Here is an 18,848-nt window from a genome sequence, read left to right as displayed (position 1 = left end):
TTCTTTCTTTCTTTCTTTCTTTCTTTCTTTCTTTCATTCATTCATTCATTCCTTCTTTCTTCCTTTCTCACTATTCATGTAGAGGTCATCCTATGGTCATACATATACAAACAGGGATTGTTTTTTTTCTCTGCCCCTTATAATCTTTACTCCTCCATATTGTTTGTGCAGTCCCCCTCTATTTTTCTCTTTTCTCTTTTGCTTTATTTCCTCCCCCTTTTGCCTCGCTAAATTACCCAGTTAGTTGGCAGACAGAACCTTGCTCAGTCTCTCTTATCTGCAACGTGCATCTGGATGGCTTTTGGTGCTGAAACTGGGCTTCTGCCAGGTGTGTGTGTTTGTGTGACTATAATCCTGCTTCCAATCAAATTGCTGTTCATGAATATAACTGGGCTTTATGCTCCTCATTTGCCTCAATCTGCCACTCACAAGTTTATTCTCCGATGATGCCGAAATAATTAAAGCAGATAAAAGAAACTCAGTGGATTACTGGGCGAGGCACCAAGAATTCACCTTTTCTGCACATTTTACAAGTAGGCAACAAACACTTTTCAGTTCATGTGGAAATAAAGTAAGGAGTTACAAACAGAGGAAGCTAAATATTTTAGACATCTACTTAAAATTACTTAGAGTGCTTTAAAAAGTTTCTTACCACTATATTCAAATTTTGCCAGTTTTCAGTAACACTTTATGTGGTAGCAATTAGTGCTTCGTAAGGTAGTGAAAGGTTAACCATGTTGTTTACAAATAAAAAATATGAACTGTTATGCATTTGTATTTACCCCCTTCACTTTGGTACCCCATATTAAAATCCACTTCAGTTGAAAACTGTCAATAGTAATGAGTTGAACAGCTATTTTGATCTATGAATGAATGAATGAATAAATGAATTTATAGGAAGTTATTTCAGACAATCTTTGACGAACAACAATAAATAACAATAAATGAATCAACAAAATGCACACAAAAGAGACTAGTTAACATCAACCAATTAACATAGACCAACAATTAACTAAATTCACCTGAACTTAAATAGAAACAAACCCCTCCACCAAATAAACCTGTCGGTATATACAGCCAGATAACTGCCTGACATTGATTAATGTAAATTGTCTGAAAAGGGGTATGAAGAAGTAAAACTTATTTTTCATTATCCCTCTCCCTCTAATTGCACTTAAATGAACTTAAAGTACCAACCTTAACGTTTGGTCCAAAACATTGTAAATATCTTGGGCATGAGATTGTTAGTGTTAGGTTGTGGAACCAAATGCTCGTTTTTTTTGAAAAACAGTCCATAAAAGCTTGAATTTGAAGGATTATTATAAGTTATTCACTTAAGCTGGGAATACACTGTATGTTTTTTTGGTATTTTCGGACCGATTCTCCAGTTGTGCAAGAATTTTTTTGATTGGGCCGAGTTTCAGCCTGATCGTGCAACGTGCAGTGTACAGGGGTTAAAGCGGGGTGATAAGCCTCTCACGACGACCTCCCGATCAGGAATCATAAGGTCGGGAGAAAATCAACATTATTTGAAATTATGTCGGCCGTCGTGGGGTGTTCATGGACAAATCCTGCTGTTGAAGCAGAGCTACGAGCGGTTTACCAGAACCTTGAACACTGTGCATGTGCAAACAAGGTAGTTTTTCTTCTTCCAGATTGACGAGTCCGACCGGCGCCATCTCTCCGCGCTGAGTCCGATGTGTGGTGTGAGAACATGCATTGCGAGCTGTGAACTTTTAAACCCTGCGGTTTCATCGTATAGTTTGAGTTGTAGCTGTGTGTAATGATTAAAAATATTGCACAGTGTATGCCTGGCTTTAACAAATCTGTCCTTATGAAAGAAAGTGATTAAGAAAGATATAAGAAGCCTTATCAACAAATGGCCACAAAGCATATAGGTAATATGTTGAAGAGGTAAATGTTTTGGCCTACATGCCAAACGTTGTGCAAAGTGAAGACATTTTGTATAACACCCTGATCACATTAGTGTCACTATTAAACATGGTCTTGGCAGCATCATGCTGTGGTAACACTTTTCTTTTGCAGGGATAGAAAGGTTTGTCTCAGTTGATTGGTGAAAATGTACACATTTATCTTTAGAGTTTTATATTTGTAAAAAAAGAGAAAAAAAATATGAAAAACATTTACTTTTTTTTTCCTTTATGGTGATGTACATGGGATCCAAATTTGGAAAGCTTTTCAGTGGATGCTGAATATGAAAATCTTTTCTCCCAACCTCAAATCTGTGTACATCAGCACAGTATGCTCACAGACCCAAGCAAACAGGTCACAGGATAAATGTCAAATGAATGTCAGATATGAAATTCAGAAAATGCCAGATATGGAAACCCATGAAATGTCAGATATGAAACCAAAGGTCAGGTTTTAAATTCAAAATATATCATTATGTACCAACCTAACAAAGATATGAGTACAGTATGAGGCAAACATTTCAGCTTTACTCTAAGAGAGATCATATTTTAAATAATCAAATTTACACTGAAGTGTTTAGTTCAAACAAAGGGGAGAAAAATCTGCCTTAACATTTACAGTAGTGCATAGAGCGTCCTAGAATGGGTTTCCATGGCCAAGCAGCTGCCTTTAAGCCTGGCATCACCAATGCAATGGGTAGGTCAAGTCTTGGACTTGCCAAGAGAAGGACGCTTGCCTGACTGCAGTGCCTCATTTGTAGAATGTGCTTCAGGTAGGATTATGGTGTGAGGCTCATTTTCCATTGATGGATTGCTTCCTTTGTATAATTAAAAGTTACTCCCAAAGCCTCAGGAGAACAACACATTTTGCACAATTTCATACTCAACCTAACCAAAATTATTGCCCTACCTCACCAAAAACTTGTTTGGACTGGACTTGTTTAATGAGATGCAAGTTTTTTAATACTGTTTGTGTGATTTATCAAAGAAAGCCATGAAGAAAAAAATAGGATTCCTTGTAAGTGACCATAAAACATATCAGTAACACATTCAAAATGCTGTGGAAGGTATAGAAATTTTGTATACCACCCTGACCACATCATTGTCACTGTCAAACATGGTGGTGAAAGCATCATGGTTTCATAAAGCTTTTTTTGCCAAGAATAGAAAGGTTAGTTTCAATTTATTGGTAAAAAAAATTTAAAATATTTTTAAAAGAAAAAATATATAAAAACCTTGATTATTTAATTTAGACAGGTTAGATAAAGTGAGTTTCAGGTCACTGGTGAAAAAATTACTGTTTAATTATGTTTATGTGATTCAACTACTGTATATTGAATTTAAACCTTAAAATATCCAAATAAGAGTTTTGAAGTTTAATTTAGTTTGGTGATGCCAGTTAATTTGAATGTTGAATTTGAAACAGACACATCCAGAAGAATGAAACAAATTAAATAAATCATTATTTATATCAAGCAAAAAAGGAAATTAGTGTCTATAAAACTCTATGGTGTTGCAGGGCTGGTTGTGTGAGCTTCTTCGGTGGAAGGAGGATCCCTGCCCGGAAAACCGTACTTTGTGGGAAAACCTGTGCATGATCCGACGCTTCCTCAGCCTCTCCCAAATAGAACGAGATGCCATCTATGAGCAAGAGAGCGGCAGCGGGACTTCACAGCACTGTGCTGACAGGCTGATGATGCTCAGTAATGAGAGCACACTGGTAAGGCCGCTAAATCAGTATACTAAATACGCTAAATCTGGGGGTCATCCCACGTGGAGTACTTTCTTGTGATTGGCTTATACAAGGGAGTTTTGTGATTGGTGGCAAACCGCTCATGTGTAAAAAATGCATTTGTGTATCGAGACGCCAGAGCAGTCTCAAAAATCCACACACAAATGCAGTGAAGTTAATATTTGTACTTTGTAATTTAATTTATAATTGTTTATGGATCAGAAATACTTTGGTGAATCTTGTTCTGTGCATGTTTGGATCTTCTATTGTGTGTGTGTGGATTTTTTGTGCTCGCGTGAATCATTCTGTGCGTGTTTGGATCTTGTGTGCTTGTGTGAATCGTGCTGTGCATCTGTGGATCTTGTCCTTTGTGTGTGTGGATATTTTTGTGCTTGTGTGAATCATGCTGTGCATGTATGGATCATGTCCTGTGCATGTATGAATAACATATGTATTTGTTAAAATTGAGACTGATCAAGATCCATACCTGAGGAAGGGTTTTGACAATTTAAATCTCACTTTAGATTTGGCAATTAAGAGAGAGAGAATATTACAAAGCAATTTTTTCATTTTGTATATATTTACGCTTATATGTACAGTTGAGTTTGTGGTTCTATTGAATAGTGCAGATTATATGTTATATTTTATGTTAAGAGTTTAACAAAGCCCTGTGTTTTTTGAATAATTAAACTCTTTATATTTCTGCAGGAATGGGTATGCTTTTTAGAAAAGCTACCGCCATTCTTTCTTGTATCTAACTTCCTATTTTTTATTAACAGCACCAACGCAACTCCATGATGTCTCATCAACCACATCTTCAACCCCATCACCCGCTTCAGCCCGAGCCAGGGCTTGACCTGTCTCCGCCCCAGCCATGTACTGCATCACCAGCTGAGTCTGAGGCTGGAGGCGCCTGGGGGCATTTCAAAGTAAATTTGCAGAGCAGAAACAGCTGGGATGAGGAAAGGGGAGATAGTCTGGAATGGGTTGATGGGGAGAGAGAAGATGCTGACATCCTGGGTGCTGACTGGGGTGCTCCTGAAGGGGTGGGGTACATCTGTAGAGACAGGGATGTGCAAGAAAGAGATGGAACCATAGATCTGCCAGGCCAGGATAGCATTAGTCAAAACTGCAAAACTGAAAATGTAATAAACAACATATTTTTAAATAAGTCTGATGTCAAGAGAGAGAATAATGGCAGAGTTGGAGTATGTTCTGGGACCGATAGTAAAATTATAGCAAAGAAAGTGGTCCAAGGTGATAGGTTAACAGTGTCCAATGAAGCCCTGGGGATCCTGAAGAGCTTCATCCAGGATGTTGGCCTCTATCCAGATGAAGAAGCAATCCATACACTCTCTGCCCAGCTGGGTTTGCCGAAAGATACGATCCGTGTCTTCTTTAGCAGCCAGGACTTAGAGCAAAGTCAAGACAACAACCAGAGTCCAAAGCACATACATAACAACCAACAAGTCTGTTCAAACCCAGACGTCTTCATGGCAGAACTAACTACACAGGAACAGGACGTCCCCGTAAAGGCAGAAAAAAGTGAAACTGAAATGGAGAAAATTGGTAGAGACACAGCAAGTGAAGTTTCTATTTCAAGGGAATCAGATGTTGCCACTCAAACCCTTCCCCCGATGAAGGAGGAGCAGGAGAGTTACGTCTAACATCAACACATTCAGAATCAAGGTAGATTGCTCTACCTCTCCAGCATACTCCTCCATTGCAGTCGACTGTTTTTTGGCTCAATGTATAAAGCATGTGCCATTTATATCAACAGTAGAAAATTACTTTGACTCTTCTTGAAATAACTACCAAACTAAGAACAAAGGACCCTTCATGCATGCAAATGTTTGATTAAGGTGCAGAGATATGGGTCTTTAAAGGTGTTGGTAAAACCTGTAATGTATGGGATACTCTTTTCTCGTAGAGGGTTTAAACAAGAACTCTAGAGTTCAATGCACAAATGAAATATGTTTATGCTTTGAAGCATGTTTACAATGCTTTTCTCTCTTTATACATGTGTTTTTCTGTTGCAATATTTAGTGTTAGTGCATAAGTTGGCTAAATCCTCAGAACAAGATATCAAAAATGCTGTGAATACTTTTTTGTTCTTGCACATTTCTTCAGTTTTCTATGACCGTAGTGCATCCTTAGGAATAATTTAAGAGCTATGTACAGTGATGTGAAAAGTGATGTTCGGTCTGTTTTAATTTGAGAGTTTTGTGCATCAGAGTAGTAAAAAAATATTCTATTTGCCTATCAAGGGTAATAAATATCACAATCCAGTTCAGAGATAAGTTGCTTAAATATGTGAAAATAAATAAATAAACAAATAACGAATTAAATTCAGTGTTTAAAGCGGACACTTCCGTGCACAAGGTAATTGGTACATATTTTAGTTGTTCTTGGTGCCAAAGATGGCATGATAAAAATTAGTGCAGGTAAATAGATACTGTAAAAATCTGGAAAAGTTTTTACTTAAAATGAATTCAAGGTTTAACCTGAGATTGGCACAACTCAAAGAATATTGCATTTATTGCTTATTTTATTTACTTACAGTTAATGTATCACACATAAGATTTTGTCCAAGGAATGGTTTAATCATTAGAGAGTGTGATATTTTTCTTTTGTTTTTTAGTTTATATTCTCCAGGTATTAAAACAAGCTACAAATATTAACTCATAATATTTTATAGTGTGTTATTTGAAAAATAAAAGATTACTTTAAAGCTTAACTTCTAATCAGCATTTACTTAAAGTATGACGCTGTTCTGTTTGTCAGTTCAGTCTTGACAGAAATTAAGAGTTAAAAAAAAAACATATATGTGTATATATTATTTGAAGTCATAGCAATCATTACCAAACCATGATTCCATTCTGTTAAAATGTAGGGCTTATTATTGTTCACAGTTTCAATAGGGCTGTAAAAATAACCTCAACTTATTCTTTTTCATCAGATTTTGGGTGAGAACAAATTGGTTACAATTTCTCATATTAATCATGATTTGTACCTGTTTTTTTAGACACATTAAATCAGAGTTTAGGGCACTTGTGATCCAAGAGAACAAGACCAAGGGGTACCATAATCAAAAACACATATTCGAATTTGCAGTTTGATTTTATTTAATATTGAACTCCTGCACCAGAATACCTGACAATTTAAAGTGAAGCTATTTAACACTTAATTAATATGTAGAAAATGAAAAGAAACTAACATGGTTCTACATATACAGTAACAAATCAAGGTCTACCTTTATCGTTTCTTTTCAAATTTTGCATTGTGACTTTTGTTCAGTTGATAAATATAAATTTTTGGCAAATTAAACCTTTTTTTTTTTACATGAGTTCTTTTCACTTTATAAATTAAACCCTGATAATGCTTTGGCTGGGAAAATTGCTGGTTTATTTTCCATTTTAAATGCACTTATTTAAGAAATTCTGTTATATTTTTGCATCCCTAAAACATTTGAAGTAAAATGGAGTTTGCCTAATTGTTCTGATGTTTGTAAGTGGATCATGTGTGTTTACTATTTCTTTAAAATAAGGGAATCACACCCAACAAACCTCAAGTTCCCAGAGTTTTAAATGAATATTGCCTTATGCCTTTCTGAAAGTTGAACCACCGATCCATGTGTCTGTCAGTGCATCTTGATTATGAGCTGTCTTATTGATATTTATGCTTAAATGTACTTTTGTGGGTTGGCTTTCATCTTTCTAGGTTATCATTGATCATGTTTTCCTTGTAACATGTAAGCTAACACAATAAAATAAGAGTAGAAGTTAGCTGTACGGCTGCAGAATAAACATTTTATTTAAAAAGGATGGTTGAGCAAGTATGAGTAACAACACAATGCAAGCATGGAATTTCACTGTGGTGTGTAGTTATAAGAGGAAGTTTAAAGTGAGGTAAAAGCTCTTCCTAAAAACTTCCTAAAGGCCGATTCCTCTTTTGTTGTACATCTTTAAGAACCACTTCTCTTGTGAATACAGTGTAGTTAATGTACAGTATTTAAAGCCATAAATCCATTTGCTTTAAGTCTTCAATTTTTCAGTAGCAAAGCAAAAAGCTTTCTTTTTGTTTTTTTTTCACAGATATCATTAAGGGGATAGTGTTTAAATGTCAATTAACGTTGAAAGGAGAAAAAAGTTTTTTTTTAAAGTCTCTTATTTTCACGTTTTTGCATTCATAAATGCACTTTTCCAGTATACATATATAAAAAGACTACTTTTGTCTGTCTCATATTTCACATATTATCAGATAGCGATTTGTCATGTCTTTTCCACCTTTCTGCTTAATTTATCATGAAACATTTTGATGCAAAATACCACTACTCTTTTAAGAATATGAAGCTGGCTACATTTGATTGCAACTTTGGTAAAAAAAAATCTCTAATAACCCTCCTCTCTTGTTAGCTTACAGTAGTGTCTTTATTTCAAATAGCCTCTTTTGCCAATTAGATATCACATCGCTTTTTTTTCAAACATTTCACAAGATTTTTAACATAAAGAGAAATAGATGTTTATGAATTCTTTACACAAGCTCTTCAGATCGTTCCTCCATTCAGCTCAGTCCAAAGGTTTCCTGGAGCATTTTGCTCTGGACCCTTAAATGGTTAATTTCCCTTTATCTCTATTAAACTATTTCTGTACTGATCTGATGATCAATTCTGGATCATTATCCATATATTGCCCCCAAAGTCTGTATTTTTAGTGAAACATGTCTTTGTAATTCAAAGGGATGGTGATGCACACATTAGCAATGTTCCCAGACATTTGCGTAAGATATTAACATTTGTAATAGTAGGATTGGAATGTTTTTTTTTCATAGAGCCCCTAAAAATATTTCTTTTTCAGTGGGGCTTATGTTGCTGCAGTGAAATAATTTTTGACATCACGCTACAAGGGTCTTCTAATACATCTATGCTGGTTTGTATGTGTTTATATTCAGGATGATGTATAGAACTCATTTGTAACGCAATCTGCGAGTCTCATAATGCAGATCAACACAGAAATAATTGAAATGATGTTAATTCTTATGGGACTTTTTTATTTGTGCTCATGCAGATTTGTTGAGGATTTAACAGTTGGATACAATGCACTGTTTGTACATTTGTTTGGTTTTTTTTTAGCACCAATTATTTTCCAACATTGCTGCTGGTGTTTCTGTGAAATGGTGTCATTGTGTTCAGTTATTAAACAGTGTTTTTGTCTCTCTGGTCACATGCCCTTTGGAGCCTTCAGTACTTTCTCTTTCTTAAATCTCTTACTTCAAGTGTGGTAACAGTTATTTTATTCTTGGGTCTGTCGCTCCATCCCTGCCCTAGACTCTCACATGTTGCTCCTTTAGGCCTATTGCATCACAGCTCCTTTAGTGTACAGAGACAAAAAAACAAAAAAAAAATTCAAGCACCATTTGGTCATAAATAGCTTCACAGCGTACTTCAACAAACGCTGTTCTCTTTGCTGTCGTCTGTTTCCATGACAATACTTCAGGAAGGGCCTGTAAAAGGCCATGAAAGCCTCATCATCACTAATATTAGCTGTAATAATGATGATAATAGCACCCTTGAACTGCCTTGCCTGTGATAATGATGGCAAAAGCAATGATGGTCATTATTTCTGCTTCTAACCACCATGCGGTCCAATGGAAAAATTTTAAAGCAGTAATGGTGTGTAACATGCTCATCTGTGCAAAATGTCCCAGACATTATAATATAGTCTTATATCCATTTTTTACTGTCCTGATTTCCAATTGTACTGTTTGATAAACCTGGTTTTAAAAACACGTCAGTCACATGTCTGACATCATAAATTCCTCCCATTAGGCAGAAACAAAAATGCTAATTGTTTTTTTGAATAAGTGCTAAAAGATGGAAGTCTTTTTCTGTTTATAACCTATAAACCTTATAATTATGAACATCTCTCCTTCTGTAAGTAAGTCTTGGAGGGGGTTGAGAATATCTCTGTAAAACTCCCTCTGCAGTCATGCTGAGAAGGATTTTTCTGGAAAACAAAAATCATACTCCAATTGCGATTGAACTTTGGCTTCATAGGAAGGTATGAGCTGGGTTTTGGTTGTAAAGTTGTGGTTCAGATCTCATACATCCCCAAATGCTTAGGAAATTGTGAAAGTTTTGGTCTTGGTCTACATGATTTGTTGAGTTTTTTTTAGAAAGAGGAAAACTGTGTTCTATTAAGTGTACTGTGAGGGCAGAAATACGGGCTACCTGGTTGACTTTTATAATAATAATAATTGTTTAACTTTATTGATTTCACATGGGAGAAATTTACCTCTTTATTTAACCCATCCCCTTGGGGAGCAGTGGGCTGCCATTGTGTGGCGCCCGGGAAGCAGTGTGGGGTTGCGGGTCTTGCACAGAGAACGAGAGTGGCAGTCTGTGGGAGTGGGGCTCGAACTCAGAACCCCTAACCACTAGGCCGCCACTCCCCCAATCTGATCCAAGGATTCCTACACAAGAACTGGGAACAAGCCTAGCTCAATTATGTAACCTATGGACGAAACATGTACTTATTAAGAGCATTGTTGTCTGGTTTGTGACCCTTAGGTTTCCATATTTGTTTTTTGTTTTTTTGCTTTTGTTTTCAGATGATATGATTGTTGTCATCCTTACAAGAAGACTCTCAGCATAGAGAGTTCAAAACTGAATGTGAATTAGAGTCACCTCTTGTTAGTCTAACTCCAATGGTTCTAATCTGGAAAAGAGCAACTACCTCCTCTTTAGATGGGGTACAAATATCTAAAAGGTGATGAAGAGGTCTGGTAAATGGTTCTGACCCTTATCTACCGCAAAGGTATGGCTCACCTTCAAGAAAGTGGGATCCAGGAGAAAAGGGGATGAAATTAGCTTCACTGAAAGTTTTTTAGATAGTTTGGAGTTCTGTCATCTAAGAGGAGCTCAGAGACTAGCTGCTGCTCCGCCACATCAAAAAAGAGCGGCAATGGTTTAAGTGTCTGATCAGGATGCCTACAGGCTTAGGTGTTATCTTTTAGAGGTTGTCTGGGTTTGTCCCACTTGGAAGAAACCCAAGAGCAGACGTTTGCTGGAGGCACTTTGTCTACTGTTTGATTAAAAACATCATAAGACTCCCAAGGGTGGATTTACCTTATAGTCAAAGTAAAAACCAGGCCTCCTATCATCAAGGGGCCCCACCAATGAGGGGCCCTGATGGTTGCCTACGCACGTAACAGTGCAGCTAGGAGTCATTTTAGAAACAGAAATACTTTGGTTTGCAATTAAAGTAATGACAAAAAAACATGACACAATATAGCATCACCTGCTAAAGTATGGACTGAGTGTTCTCATCTCAAAAATCACCCAGTTGATGCAATGTGCCACTTAGAGAGCAGAAAGAGAGATAGAACAGAGCTGTGAAAGCTCTGCGGGAAAGTGAAAAAAGTGAGGGGGAAAAAAAGTGTATTATGTTACCATAATTGGATGAAATGTTTTATGAATTACCCAGATCTCAAGAACGAGAACTTTTCACTTAAAAGGATGGTTTAATGATTATTTTCCATATAATTCCATATAATCACTGAACATTTAATAACCTGAAAATAAGAGATGAAATAGAAGACAGAAAAAAAGGATATTGGCAGAGACATGGGGACAGAATGGACAGTTTTTTTGTCCTTTAATTACCAAGGCAGCTGTTTTGTCAAGGACTTTTTCAATACATAAAAAAATTACAACAAGGGCTCCAACAGAGGGACACGGTTCACTTTAGTCCTGCTACAGTGCCAACTGAGCCCTGGTGCATATTTGCACACAAGAACACGTAAAAGTGGTTTGACCAATGCTAAAGTTAGCAATCAAACCTGAATACTATCTCAAAACGGTGATAATTGCAAGTTACAAGAACTTATCTATTAATCCTGAATGACGTGAAGTGGAGGTTTATTCAATTAAGCATCACTGTGGTCATCATGAAGAACGAAAGAGGATGACCCTCATGAGCTAGAGTTTTACCTAATAGCTCTACTGTGATAGAAAACAGAAGGAACCTTCCCTGGAAGCTTTTAGCTCTACCTCAAGATACTAAAAATAAATAATCTGACCCATAGTTCAGTGAAAATCAAAGCATTTATTCCTAAAGATTACAATCTTGTTCAGATCATCACTTTACTCTAGAATAAACGTGTTGCAGAGTAAATTAGGAAAATACAAGGTTTTAAGTTTGCAAGTATTAGGGTAGCCTTAATTTTTCTTTACATATTCAGTTCAAGCTTGTTAAAAGTGCAAAATTTTCAAGATTTCAAACCCCACAGGTTAACAGATTTTTCTATACAGAATGTATTTTACAGTAAACACTTCAATAATTGTCCAAAGCAACAGTGTTCTCTGAAATAATTCATACAATATCGGGACAGGATGAATGAAAATAGTTTATTCATAAGTTAAATTTAGAGCTGGAAAGATGACAAGAAATCAGAAGAAGTTTATGAAAAAGGGTACATATTCATAAAATCAATGCTAATCACATGCTTGAAAAGCACTCATCAAAGATAAAATACATCAATCGTATGTTTTTAAGGTATTTCCATGGGACTAGGATTAAAAAAATAAACATTACATCAGTTTTTGCGATTCTGTAACTAAAACATTTTTTTTTCAATAGAATGAGAAAAATTCAGATTAAGAAAAAACTCTTAATAGCTTCATGCTCTCCTTCGGTGAAATCTTTTTTCTCCCCATCAATCCTAATCTCTGTATGTCTTCATCTTCAGCCACTTAAAACAAAAAAATAAAACAAGAACAGTTGTTTTAAACCTATTTGATTCAGAATAATTTGCAGCAAAGTATTTATTTTGCTGGAATGAAATGTAGTACAATATTGGTTCCCTATCAAAATAGTACAGTTTTTTTTTTTTTTTTCTTTAAAGATTAACTTCTTCATCACCCCATTGCGGGAGCTTAAAGCCATGCCTCCTATACAGTGCAGGAGCACATATGCTGTTTCAGGCATATCACCCATTTAGTATAGAATAAAAGCTCCCTCCAGAATAATATCCATATTCATTGCTGATCACTGCAGGATCAGCCTCTAATTGTTTTGCTGTGAAGGCCAGGAGAGGGACTAAAGCAAAAGCTACAGTTATGCAATTGTATGTTGACAATATGGCTGTATGAAGTAGAGGTCAACCAAAACAGGTTCTTTAAGGCTATTGCTGATTATTTTTACATCAGCCTAATGGATCCCTGATATACGATGTTGATATTTTTTGAGCTGATTGTTGGAGCCAATACTACTTCTTCTTTATCCATTTCATGATAAAAATGACTTCAGATTATTTAAACAAAAAAGCAATATTTGTTAAATCAAACAAAACCTTATAAGAGACGAAGGAAGCTGCAAATGCACTTAGGAATCAGTAAATGCATGCACTATGTTAAACGGAGTTTTCTTTTTGGTACACATGCTTACTATGAGCTTTGGAGGTCATGGTAATATAGAGGAAGGAGTAAATACTGTTACTGAATTTACTGGTTTTAAAGGTTTTATGTTAAAAAGAAAAGTAGTTTGGAAAAGTTTTTCTTCTGCCTGGAATTGTTATGTTTTTGATGAAATTTTTTTGCTTATTTTAATTATTTTATTACAGTCTAAAATATCCAAATTTGCACATAACTTTACATGTTGATCTGTCCTTATTAAATTACTTTTAACATTAGATGCTATTATTAGTTACTCAGTAATTGAGTACTACTTGTGTAACTACTTGGATGGCTTCTTTTTATGCTTACTAGAGTAGAAATATGACCAAGTAGTATTACTCCTAATTGAGTAAGATTTTTGAGTGCTCTGCAAAACAGTAACCAACAGCAATATATCAGGAGAATAATTTTGCACTAGAACTTTCAAGCTGCAGAAAAAGAAATCTATTACACATAAACTGTAATATACAGATCTTTGAGCAAAACAAAAACAGAAAAAAACTACGAAAGATCCTACAAATGTTCTTTTCTTTCCTTTTTTAATTATATTTTAAATCCTCTAATCCTTTAATCATCCTCTAATCAAACTGGGACCTCTGACAGTTTTAACAGGTACATGTTTATCTGCAATGATTTTTCTATTATTTTAATAATTATTTTGCACTTGTTTAAGTTCCTGATCTATTTGTGTTATCAGTTATCTGTTTGTCTCAAAGATATTACAGAATAATTATAACGATGTAATCCTTCATTAAAAAAAAAAAAAACATCCTCTTAGTAAATATGAAACTGAGACTTCCCCTTTTTTGTTTCATAAAACACCACCTTTATTTTTATGAGCTTCTCTCCGTTGGTCACGTGACCAGTCAGCTGACCAGCAGCACTTCCGCCTGACCTGCTAGTGTTTACAAACCAGCAGACAGTCTTTATACAGCATAATGCTGCTCCCTGCATGATCCGCACAGGTATGTGAGCAACATTTAAACCTCTGCACGTACTTCTATTCACCTTTCTGCAGATGCCAATGCTCCTGTTAACCCTGACCCGCGGTGGGGAGGAAACGCGCGTGTTTCGGAAGTAACTGACAGGGCCCGTGGCTCGTTTACATGCTAATAGCCTAGCTTGCGCCATTAGCTGTCCTGTCAGCTCTGTTACATTTTAGCCCTGAACTTGGAGATGTTAAAGCTGTTTGGATAATTTATCTCTCGCTTTACATCGTAGCACAGAGAGATGTTAGCGACACACGTTCTGGTTTAATGTCCGAATCAATGGCGTAACTATCGGTAAGCAGAGACTGCAGTTGCTTAGGAGACCCCGACCTCTTAGGGGCTCCTACGCAATTTTGGACTAGGACGTCTCTTTGCGGATGTAATGGTGCGAAAATTTCCTATTAAACCCACCTGATACTAAGCTGACTGACCGGACCTTATTTATACCCCAACACAGCAGATTTCAGCATCATGGTGAGCCGTTTAAACACGACACCAATAGAAAAGCAGACAGTGGTACTTTTAATTACTATGTTAATAACTGTGTATAGTTCATTAGACTGTTAGTCAAAAATACACTCCTAAAATATGCTTCAAACCGCAATAAAAAGCTTAAAAGAACGATGTATTTGAGTATTTTATTACACTAAGTCTTGGAATTATGGGTAATCCAGAGCGTAGATTAAAACCATAACAGGGGGATGGGGTGTTGTACTTCATATGGGGGCCACCCAGATAATGTTGCTTACAGGCCTATTGTTGTGTCCTTATGCCATTGGTCCGAATGATGGCATCGACTTTGCCACAGCGCAAAATGCAAGCCCTACGAGTACCTCACATTTAATTTAGATTTTTAACTCTAAATATGACCAGTTTAGAGATAATGTAATTTTCTTGAGAAGATGTTCAAACTAATTGTCTGAATAGTTCATAGTCCTTTAGGCTCTGCTACAGGATAACTTGGACTGTCTCTGGGTTCTGATAAAGAGACTACATACTAAGAATTCAGTTGTGTAATGTGCTGGATTGGATCACAGTCTTATAGTTGGGTTTAAGTGGACTTTATGGCTTCTAGCTTGCAGCCCGGCACTAGTCTGTAATTGGTCTGACTCTGGTTGCAGTTGGATTCTCTTTAGATTAGAGAGATGAGCCAATCATGAAAATCAGAATCTGCTGATCCTGATATTGCCAATCATGGATCTCAGCATCTAATTTGTAAATTCTTACATTTTTCTCTCATGTGCATTGACATTGTATTATTAGGTATAAAATTTAGGAGAAGAGAAAGTGTCATGAACTCACCAATTTTAGTTAAGGAGGCAACCAAGCAAATCTTTTTAAAATCCCATATAAGATAGAGAAGCCGTGCAATGGACTGGCGACCTGTCCAGGGTGTGCCCCGCCTATCTCCCATTGACAGCTGGAGATGGGCACCAGCACGCATTGCGACCCCAGCTGGGATAAATAAGCCTGTCAGAAAATGGATGGATGGATAAGACAGAGAAAATAACAAATGCTCCCTAGAGGTTTGTAGGTGGCTTTTATAAAAGCTGTTTTAATTTAGCTGTAGAAGGACTGTTTCTTCATCCTACCTCAAGTGCAGATACCAGCCAGCTGCTGGCTTCGCTCCATTGCCTTTTCTGCCTGGCAGACTTCTCTGATCTACTGCTGGCCTTCTTCCACCTCCACTGGAAAGCCGTTGCCTCCCCTTGTTGTGTCTGCTCAGCAGGCTTCATCCTACATCGCTGTGCTCAGCTCCAGAGGAGGGCAGGTCTGGCTGCCTCATCTGGGTTCTGGTTTTCTCTCTGCTGCTGTTTTCTCACTGATTTCCCGCTGCTCCTGTCTGAGCTCCAGAACATTGCTCTCCTTACTTTTGTTTTCTGGGTCCCCCCTGTTTTGGACACTGTGAGCAAAACAAACATGGATCAAGCGCAGGATAAGGCGCAACAGCCAGCGCTTGAAGTCAGTTGTCTTCACAATGACCGGCCGGTGGCTGGTCATGGCTGATCACGTGAAAACTGTCAAATTTCCAAAGCATTGCCGATTGACCGGTGCACATTTACATTGGATCTTTCTGTAAACTGTCACTTTTAGGGCTTTCCTGATTGATAATGATTTCAATCTTTCTTTGATTTCCCCTTTGTCCATCTAAGGGCACATAAAGGTAAAATCCATTTCAGGCCCTTTAATATAGGAAGTAGTTTGAAATCTAGTCTGAAATCAAAATGTTTGGTTGTCTAAGCACCAAATTAGATAATCATGACCTTAATCCAATTTTTTTATGGAACACAGATCATTTAAATCTAACTAGCCATGTTCTGCTGGATGCGTTCACAGGGATTAAACATTGGATGAATTCTTTAATTTGATAGATCCGTTAAAATATATTTATAAAATACCTTTGTCTTTGTCTGATATACTGATGAAAAGAACATTTTTCAATCTCAATCTATTTGATTGTGCTTGGCAAATCAACTAAACAGATGTTTATATAAATCCGGAAACTGAGGTTTCACTTCTTTACTGCAGAATGGGGATCTGGCTAAAAGGTATTGCGAAGCCTTTGCCAAAAAACAAAAGTAAATATCTTAGCATATCACAGATCATAAATTGCTTCGATGGTTTCTGTATGTAATCTGGCACATTTATTTGATTGTGTTGGGGTTAAAGAAAGCTCAACTTCACGATTCTATTCTTGAAGAGGATAAGACAAAATCTGTCTGTAGAATTAACGGCTGATATGTGGGTGCATCTTTATTTTAGACCTGTGACAGTTTCTCACATTTGGTGTATAATTTCCTGCGACAACTTTCCTAAATGGCTTTGCATGGTCTCTACTAACCCTAACTAACCTCATTCTCATGGATGTGATTATGGTAACAAGAACAGATTAGGGCGGACAGATGATAGCAGCGGGTTTAAGTCAGTTTGGATTTTTCCACTTTATTTCAGTCTTTTTTCAGCTATAGCTAGCTGGCATTGCATTTTTAATGGTTCAGCAAAAGAATAATTTCATTGTCCCATTTAAACAGAAAAAGCAGGATTGATGAGCTAAAATTATCGACAAAGTTCTAATAAAGTAGTTAAGATAAGAAAGAAAAATATATCTCTGTCTGCATTTGTCTCATGACCTGTTACGAGTGCACAGACACCCACCATGGCTGCCAGTCTTGAAGTTCATCTTTGCAGATAGATGTCTGCTAACTGAATCAGTCAATACTTGGAAAGTTCACGGTGTTTTGTAAAGGCTTTGATTCTGAGTAGCTTTTTCAGAGCATGTGACTGTAAAGGCTGCTGAGCTCTCGCTGTGTGCTGAACTGGAGGCATGTGAGTTTGTTAAGCTGGGATCTTTCCCTCTGACTAAACTATAAGCTGCCTTTTTAGATTAAACAGCTCCTCTCATCTTGACAGCCTCCCTACCCTTTTTAATTCTACTGTAAGTACTCTGACAAACGGGGATCTCATATTAGCTGATGGACTTTCTTTTGATTTATTTGAGTTTAAGTTGGAGATTAAAGGGATGTTGAAACCTTTTTGTTATCCAAACCAGATTTGACTCTGTGGTTCAGTCTTGGATTTCCAAATTTCAAAAAATTTCATACAAGGAGTTCATCTGGGTGTAGTTTCTAAACAGATTTTGCATTCACCCTATGGTCATTGTTAGGGCAAGTTGATATAGACTGAAAATAATATCTTAATATATATAAGATGAATTGTGATGCTCTTTAGTTATCTGAGTATGTTTTTTCCTTTCATAACCATAAAAAGGTAACTCAGATGACTTTTTCTAAAATGTCACACAGGCAGATTTACATTGACAGAACCTCCTATGGAGCTAGTTGACTGCTACCTTTTCCATCAGAAAGTATTTATAGATCAGTCTTTGTGTCCCTTTTGTTTATCTGCTTCTCTCTCTTTGAACTCCCAATTAGTTGTGCTGGAGTTTTGTTCTTGGTAAAGGGGAGTTTTTCCTCCTCACTGTCACTGCATGCATGCTGCCTGTGAGGGATTGCTACAGAGTCCCTCACCACTAACCCTTCACTATCAAGTGGCACTTTCCCGGTGAAGTCACACACACAGCTGTGGAAGGTGCCTTTACTGAAGGTGGTGGGGTATAAACAAGAATGGGACGTCTTCTTCCGTGCAACGGAAAAGGAAAGCAGTCGTTGCTATGGCAACACATTGACACCCCAATGTGTGTGGCAGTAGCTCTGCGGCGCAGGTTAACAGAACATTAAGCATTTCCCCATTTTTTTAAAACAAATGTATGTGGTCAAATAAAAGTATTTCAAAGAGGACCTTCCATTTTGGAATTAATGACGTTTTTTTCATAAACTAACTTGAGATTTTTCATCAGTGTGACGAAAATGCAGCAAACCAGCGGAATTTGCAGTTGCTGCAATGTGTTTCCTGCACTGATGCAGACTCACTATTTAAGGGGTGAATGTTCACTCACCCTACCCACTACGTATTTTGGAATGGCACTTAATGTGGCCTACCCTCCGTAGGAAGAAAGAAGGGGGTAGTGCTCAGGGTTAGCTCTTAGGGGCCGGTTTGGGATTGGACCTATGTAGCACACAATGCAAGGAGTAATAAATCCAACATTTGTCGTCATTCCTTAGATGATCTGATTATGTTGCCAGTGTAAAGTGCCTTGAAAGTTTGGTAATGGATTTGAATACATATAAATGTGTCTGTGTGTGTGTGAATGTATATATATATATATATATATATATATATAT

The 18,848-nt window shown here is 36.9% G+C and overlaps 2 protein-coding genes across 3 annotated transcripts in view; both read left to right on the top strand.

Annotated features, from left to right (window-relative positions):
- Positions 1 to 7,821, top strand: part of LOC107084324 (DNA-binding protein SATB1-like) — a 25,429-nt gene extending 17,608 nt beyond the window's left edge. For both annotated transcript variants that reach the window (XM_015374116.1, XM_015374115.1), the window contains exons 10-11: positions 3,451 to 3,651; positions 4,443 to 7,821. In XM_015374116.1, the coding sequence (XP_015229602.1) occupies positions 3,451 to 3,651; positions 4,443 to 5,330 (1,089 nt within the window). In that variant the 3' untranslated portion in view covers positions 5,331 to 7,821. The remainder of the gene's footprint in view (positions 1 to 3,450; positions 3,652 to 4,442) is intronic.
- Positions 7,822 to 13,986: 6,165 nt separating this feature from the next.
- Positions 13,987 to 18,848, top strand: part of tbc1d5 (TBC1 domain family member 5) — a 25,013-nt gene continuing 20,151 nt past the window's right edge. The window contains exon 1 of the mRNA XM_015374190.1: positions 13,987 to 14,082. The gene's annotated coding sequence lies outside the window, so the exon portion shown is untranslated. The remainder of the gene's footprint in view (positions 14,083 to 18,848) is intronic.

The sequence above is a fragment of the Cyprinodon variegatus genome, unplaced genomic scaffold (genome assembly GCF_000732505.1).
Source record: "Cyprinodon variegatus isolate N-32 unplaced genomic scaffold, C_variegatus-1.0 Scaffold98, whole genome shotgun sequence".
NCBI lineage: Eukaryota > Metazoa > Chordata > Actinopteri > Cyprinodontiformes > Cyprinodontidae > Cyprinodon > Cyprinodon variegatus.
The sequence above is the reverse complement of the archived record's forward strand: the minus strand, read 5'-3'. Positions and strand labels throughout refer to the sequence as shown.